Genomic DNA, 7,945 nt, shown 5'->3' with positions numbered 1-7,945 from the left:
TTCCTTAGATGGGCAAATGTGTGATTTGACAAAAATATAAATATTTATTAGGAAATATTAATTCATTTCATAATAACCTATTCTTTTTCTGTTCCAATCGTTTCCCTTCGGTTGATACTGTCGATTTTCTATAATAATCATATCTGTCTTTTTGAGTCATTCTGAATTAAATGCACGATGTCTTCTTTGTCAGAACTTTTCAACGCATTGCCAACCATAGGTCTTCAATTTTTTCCTTCTCCATTTTGGAAAGCATTTTCTAGATCTCCGAGCCTGGCCTTCAGCTCTGCATTTTCTTCATCAAGCCGAAGGACAACTTTTTCACTTCTGTAAGCTCCATCTCCATATATTCTAGTTTCTCTTCCAAGCCATCTCTGGCATTGTCGTCTGGATTGCCGATCTCACGTGCACATTGAAAAGGCTTGAAAACAGTAACAAAAACACACAGGAAAATCAACAACATTCTACAGACAAACAGTTAGCTCTTTGCATTCAGGACAAATCCTTATTGTGCTCTTTGAAATATAAAATGTCAAGGCATACCTTATCAGAGACGATATGAGGTTTTCCCTTTATTTTGCACTAGAAACGGGACTTATATTAGTAATGAAATATATGGAGATATTAAACAGTACAAAAGTTCCATTGAACAACACCAATGCAAATTTTGAGCAGCAGAGAAAACAAGATCCTCTGGGGTGTAATTAGATGCCATGGAGGAATGAACATCCCCTGCATGCCGACCAGTCATAATTGCATTGCCCTTGTCAATGATCGGGAAAATAATGGAAAAAAAATCAGTAGATAATTCATTGTGTAAATAAAGGTCTACATATCCGTATGGAAAACGTCAGTCAGCATTTTCCTTAATGATAAATTGTTCATATTTGTGGAAAGGGTCATTGTATCGGCTAAAAACTTACGAACTTGACTTTAAACCTTGTTGTACATACGTGTTTACTCTACTTGATTGTCAATAACTAACCTCGTTTTCGAAATCTTTGATTCGTAGTAATTTCCCCATATGCAGGTGAAAAGGGTACATGTATTTCTGTATAAGTAATGGAAGTTGGAGAGTAAAAGTTAAAGCCATTGTGATTAATCGGAAAACTCTGTTGCAAGATGAACATCAATGTCTATTTCAAAATAAAATATCAAAACATGAAACTAGTGTGTCAGATTCTGTGGTATCTTTTGCTTCAACCTTACCGAAATAAATCCTATAGGCTATGAATTTTTATTATTTAAATGCAGTGCTGCTATTTAACGTTTTTATGCCAGAGGTTTGACCTAAGAGAGATTGTACATGCTGATGACAATTATTGGATTGATTGGTCACTGCAAAATGATGATCACTTTAAATGACATTAAATGAAATCTGTTTCTCTTACCGAAAACTATTTGTTTGTAGTAACTTCCTTAAATGTTTTAGAAATTTTCAATTCGTATATCTTGCGTACTGGATCCCAATATTTTCAGAAATATATAATTTTTTATATGATATAAAACAGGTATGGGATGTTGATAAATCTTTCATTTCGAGCTTACCAAAATTGAAGTGAGGCATATGAAATAATATTTCAAAAATGTATTCACTTTTTAAAAGTATTTACAGAAACGTTTGACGCTGGAAGTAGTTATCTATATATATTTGAAAATGAAGGATATAGCTGTATTTACATAAGATTGTTGATATACATGTTTCATCAAATTTTTTGCCATTAGCTTTGTTTTAGAAATTCTGCTTGTCAAGAATACAAAGTAAATGGTCTGTTTTTAACAGGGTGCAGCTAGTATCCCTGATAGAAAAATTCCATTGCTTGTTGACTGTATACTGTTTAACGTCCCTCTCCAGAATAAATAGAAAAATTGTTATCGCTTTGATTATAGAGTTTATTACAATCAAAACAGTTGAAAATAAATCCATTTTCAACTGAAAACAATAAAATTACTAACAGAATTGAGGTCCGAACAAAAACTTAATGTTAGGATACGAATAAATTGTCCATTTATTGCAATTCTGTTTCACAGACAGAGAAATAATATTTCCTTTCACTCTGTATAATAATATACAAAAAAAAATCACAGTAACTATGACAACCGCAATACTGTCGTAAATAAAAAATAAAATGGATGGACTCGCAACAAAAATACAACAAGCTGAGAAATATCTTACAAAATTTACAATGTAATGGAATACATTGTTACAATATAATGTTATTACATTAGAATACTTCATTGAAATGTAGTGAGAAATTCTTCAACTGTAAACAAGGTACAGAAAAGCTATCACATTAAAATGTAACACTGAAATTTAATGTACAAGGATATTCTTTAACAGTATATAAGTTATAGCTTAATTGAAAAGGATCTCTTACTGCATTATAAAATTATATCTAGGAATAAACCAGTGAACATTCACTGGTTCTAGTACAGTTAAACCCTAACACCTGGAGGGTTGTTAAGTTGAATACAAGTAATACATGTGTGTCAAAATAAGCTGATGACTTCTTTAGGAAAACAACGCCTCATTAACAAAGTTATATTTTTGAAATACTGAAAGGGTATCTGCTTTACAAAGGCTGCCTAGCAATTTTAAATACAAAAAAGAAAATGTTCTAAGCTTGTTGGGTGTTGGAGGGAATTTTGCTGATTATATATTACATGTACATGTATTTATAATTTCAAAATAATGATTGGTTTGAAGCAATTAATTATTGCAAGTTAAAGTAGGTTGCAGAAATCTTTGACATTCCTTACAGCGAATAATGGTTTACAGTATATATAGAAACATATTTCTTGCACTATAATATGTTGTTAGAGATACTGGTGAATTATTCTGATTTATCATTAATTATATTGCTTGATTATAATTTCAGTGGATCCTTTGTGGCTTCCTTATCATGTAAATACAAATTGATATACATTTTGTACAAACCTTCTTAATAATTCATTCAAACATACATAATAAACAGGAATAAATATACAGTATACCATACATACATATATTGCACATCATAGAGCTTTATGAAAGTCACACATACAGCATATATATTTAATATATAAAACATATTAGCCATGTTAACTGATACAAAACAGATAAGACAGTTACAGTGTAAAAAGCCTGCATTAAAAAAAAATTGATACATAAATGATGTTAAATATGTGGTCCCATTACCTTGTTTAGGACTTCTGAATTATTTGAAGAATTCAAGTTAAAAGATTCACAATAATTAAGACAAGATAAGCAGTAAAACAATGGTGTATGTTCTCTGCATATTACAATATTATCAAAAAGCTGTGAACTGTAAAATCTTTATGAATAAAAAATATCTAATGCTTGGGATAATATTAGACAATCTGATGGTTTAAAATTGTGCATGCTAATAAATTGGCACTTATTTCCATGTTTTGCAAAATCTACTCATACAAAAAACTATATAAGAACTTATATATTTTAATAAATATGTATTAATACAAAAATAATGCAAACAGCTCAGGCAAGAGGTTTGATCCTTTTAAATAAAACTGAAATACAATGGCCGTGGGGTTGGTTTTCAATAAAAACAAGGACATTAGAATAACTTTGTTCCATCTTTGCAAAACTTTCAAAAATGTCCCATACAGTATAACCATAGTAACAGGATAATATTGCACAGAAAGATTGATCTTTATGCTCAGTGGTCAAAGAGAGAAAATGAAAACAAAAAACAAAAATGGATTAATAAAGATGACTAAAGAAAGATAACTCTTATTTCATTCAAAACAGCTTGTTCCATATATAAGGAGATGATCATATTTATAAAGCATTCAAAAGTCATTTTTAATAAGTGAAAAAAAAACTGACCTCTTTAATTAAAATGTATACATAAACTCTTAAAAAAATCATTAACTAAAATTCAGATCTTCATGAAGAGACAATTCAACTAGAACATTGATAAAAAACATGAAAAATGATCATCATTTTTTTTTTTTCAATTGTTTAAATGTATGTGTCACAATAGTTTTAATGTAACTAACGTTATATTTGAGGTAAAATAGAACTTTTTCTTATAATAGCATGTTAGTATCATGGTTATACATATATTGTAAATCATTAAAACCTTTCTTAGTATTTCTGATATTGTTGATCTAACCTACAAATTAAACTTAACAAAATCTTTATCAATTTTGCCCTGAAGAAAAAAATGGTTTTATGCATAACAATGCATGTAATATGTGGACAGGAATAAGGTCTGCATTTAGACCTATACTTATAGAGCAACACTCCTCTCTCCCTCGTCCAAAGAAAGGAAAGAATCTTTCCTATAAGCCTAGGAATACACATTATTCAGTATTAAGAGACAGTTTGTATTATCATGATTATGTCAAGGACTGAAGGATATTTTCAGTAGATGCTATATCTACCTCCACCCAAAAAAGAGTGACTTATGAAAAAATTGATTTCTCTTCTTAAAGCAGCACTAGTCATGAGGGAAACAATTAAGAATTTAATAGGTATAAATTTGACATATTTTCAATGCTTCTTGTTCACATTTTCATTTAAGAATAAAAACTACAAACATATATCATTAAATTGTAGATATGACCAATATCATCAAACAGTAAATCATATTTCTGATTAAATGACCTTGTCTGACCTTGACCTAGATCAGTAAGACATATGAGTCCTGACACACTCAGACAGACTGACAGCACTAGACTTTAACAGGAACTTCATTCTGTAAAACTCAGTGATGGAATACTTCTTCTCTTCGACTGCCGATTCCCGGGCGAATCTATGCACCATCGCTGCCCGTTCTTTCTCTAACCACATGGACAGCTTGGGCTCCAGACTGCTGGTCCGCTCCACCCCGCCCTGCCACGACGTCTCACTTGGTCCCCAGAGAAGAAACTCCACATAACTCCGAATCAATGGCAGGATCTCGATCTTACGACACTGTAACATTTTTTGCACTTTCAGAACTCCTCCCACGAATTTCCCAAACTCGTACTCACTCCGACTGGACATGTTTTCAGCGAGATACTTATCCAGAAAACAGAACACAGAATCAATGTGGGAACCATCCAGTGACCTCTGATGGGGAAGGAATGCCACAATGTTACCATGGGAACAGTTGCTACTAGTGATTATAAACACATCCCGGAAGTTAGCGTCTCCGAGACTGAAGCCTTGATCGAGACAGTGAGAGATCGCGCTGAGGATCTGTAACATGAAGAACAGAACATTCTCCATCATGTCCTCTACTGTCCACATCACCTGACTGTTACCATGGCGAATAGAGGTCATGTGACTGGAGAGACTGTCAGAAATGTCAAACTGTCCAACCGCCACAAAACACTTGGCGGAATTTGATTGGTTGGTGTGTAGGTTGAGGAGGAGCTGATTGGTTTTGATGAAGTCCTCCGTCAGATAGGAGTAGGGGATGTGATCACAGAAAATGACGGTCGGCTTCAGGAGTGTGGGATGCTGGGAAGACATCAGGTCCGGCTTCGTGTGTTGTAGCTAAAAATAAATCATACTAGTTTAGTTTTACAGACATTTTACAGTTTTAATCAGTCCTCAAGTTATTCAATTCGCATGTTCATAATTTTCTTTGTTAGCCAATGGTTATCAATTTTTTCTATCTAGCAAATGAATGTAAAGACAAATGAAACCTATAATTGTGGCTATCACTTTTTTACAGAATCTATATAGTTTCAATGACATTAACACACATACAGAGATGCAACATTAACACACATCTTACCATGAGTTGACAGTTGGTTGAGCTGAGTCTGAGTTTGGCATTGTACACAACACATCGCTCCGAGGAATGGACAGGTTTCCCGTAAATATCAAAATCTGTCCATTTCAGTGGGCCCGCCGTGGGCACACCCAGAGAGATGGGCTCCTTTATAAAGATACGCTCATACTGGGTGTATATATCCCTCAGTGTCTGAAGATTCATTGATGTGAGCTGATTCAACATATCCCTCAGCTGAGTCTCATTCAGGGCCGACGTCACGCTCCCACGATTCATCGCTATATAAGGCTGCTCTAGCGACAAGCTCTCCCGTTTGGATCGTTTCCTTGGTAACGGTTTCGGTCGACTGAGCGTGCTGCATTGGGAGGACGGTTCTGACCCTGAGGACATTCCCGTCTGTGACGGCGATGCTGGCGGGAAGTCACGGTCCAATGAAATCACCGACTCATTCATGTCAACAGTAAGACTGTCTGTCATGAACTTGTGCATCTCTTTTGATAAACTGTCATTGACAGATTTCTGTAGATCCCCTGAACTCTGCAATTCTTTAGCAGGTTCTTTTCCATAACCATTTATCTCCTCGTATATTGGTTGTGCAGCTAGGATTCTTTCTCTCTCTGTCGAGATCTCAGGCTCCACTGAACTCTTTTGTACGTTATCCACACTGACCTCCTGATGAACTGATGTTTCCATGGACACCTTGACCTCCTCAGAGACAATCATTTCATTGGTTGACTGAGTCATGACTGACTGATGATTGGTCAGTTGGTTATTGGTTGCTGTGGTTACCGTGGTTATTGGCGTTTCATTGGCTGCTGTTGACCGGTGAGTGACCGGCTCCAGATATCCCTCACTGGGAGACTTAGGAACGGCCAGGGTGGTGCTTGGAGGAGCTGTCAGATCGCCCTCACTCTGGGGTCCAGAGGGGGGAGGGGGAGGGGGCTCCTTAGGGATAATTGGTTCATAAACATTTTCAAGGGAACCAAGAGGAGAAAACTCTGGCCATTCATCGTATTTTTCTGCTGTTGATCCGGAGGAAGTGGATTCTCCTGAAACAAGGCATCATTAGAATATTAAGTAGTGTTCAAAACCAACAATACTAACACATTACACATGGCCCTCAATATCTCAAATACAAGGAATACTTTAAAAAGAGATGATAATTTTTTCCCCAAATAGCCCCATAATAAGCTTGACTTTATTTCTGACATCTCAATCTCTTTTTATTATCAGTTTCACCATGCTCGAGATAAGAAGGCCTGACTGTGCAAATTTTGACATAAAATCTCAATTCAAAATTAAATTTTACTGCATGTGCTTGTCATTCCTACATTTACACTAATTGGTTTTTAGTGTTTGTATTATTTTTAGCTTTCATCATGTACAAGCATTAGATTATGTGGCAATATGCCATTAACAGAAATAAATTTGTTTATGGTGAACATGGTGATTTGCATTATTTTTTTTTTTTTGCTTACAAATGAAATTCTTGATATAAGAGTGTTTTATGTCTGATGATTTTTACATGTAACACACAAGTCTTTCTTGAACCTTAATAATACCCAGCATATTCAAGTTCAGCTAACCTTCAGTGATCTGAGGGTAAGGTCTATACAAAGAAATATTTAATTAAGTATATCTGCTATGACACAGAAGTCTATAATAGTCAGACTGACCTGAGACCATGGAGGGGTCCTCTCCTACAGAGATAGTGTTCCTACGATTCAAGGTGGAGCCACCTGTCATAGAGGTGATCAACTGAAAATAAAAACAAGACATTGTACTTCACTGTATCTGCAAACAAAACACATACATTTCCCTCAATGTATTATAAATATTGATATCGCAGGACTGCTGTACAGTAATTTATCATTATTTACAATGTGTACAAGTTTACAATGACATTACAATTACTTTAGAAAAATGTCTTATTTGAACATTTATTTAAGCAAATCATCAAAAAGGTGTTTACGTGTATTTATGTTTTATTAAAACTGATTTTGTTGATATATGTTCAAGAACATTTCTCTCTGTGCTACTTTCAAATTATCCTGTGATCATGTGCACAAAAACACCAGTAATTCATGTTTCTAGCAATATTCTCAAACTCATTTTGTGTTAAAGTGTGACAATGCTTAAAGTATAACTATTAGCTTAGATTTCTTGTTTTAATAAGATAGTAATCCTGTTATTATAAG

General features: G+C 34.4%; 1 protein-coding gene across 1 annotated transcript; it reads right to left on the bottom strand.

Annotated features, from left to right (window-relative positions):
• Positions 1-1,996: 1,996 nt before the first annotated feature.
• Positions 1,997-7,526, bottom strand: LOC134249963 (uncharacterized). Its single transcript, XM_062732308.1, has 3 exons — positions 7,424-7,526; positions 5,751-6,796; positions 1,997-5,506 (listed from the first exon to the last, which is right to left on the bottom strand). The coding sequence occupies exons 1-3, from the start codon at positions 7,524-7,526 to the stop codon at positions 4,652-4,654; spliced, it is 2,004 nt and encodes a 667-aa protein (XP_062588292.1). The 3' UTR covers positions 1,997-4,651.
• Positions 7,527-7,945: the final 419 nt, after the last annotated feature.

This window comes from Saccostrea cucullata, unplaced genomic scaffold (genome assembly GCF_032062105.1).
Source record: "Saccostrea cucullata isolate Sc308-1 unplaced genomic scaffold, CSIRO_AGI_Scuc_v1 ctg16365, whole genome shotgun sequence".
Taxonomy (NCBI): Eukaryota; Metazoa; Mollusca; class Bivalvia; order Ostreida; family Ostreidae; genus Saccostrea; species Saccostrea cuccullata.
The sequence above is the reverse complement of the archived record's forward strand: the minus strand, read 5'-3'. Positions and strand labels throughout refer to the sequence as shown.

Coding starts and splice junctions, on each gene's coding strand:
- LOC134249963 (XM_062732308.1), bottom strand. CDS start 7,526: ATGTCTTGTTTTTATTTTCAGTTGATCACCTCTATGACAGGTGGCTCC. Junction 6,797..7,423: donor GGACCCCTCCATGGTCTCAG/GTCAGTCTGACT, acceptor GCCTTGTTTCAG/GAGAATCCACTTCCTCCGGA. Junction 5,507..5,750: donor CAACCAACTGTCAACTCATG/GTAAGATGTGTG, acceptor ATTTATTTTTAG/CTACAACACACGAAGCCGGA.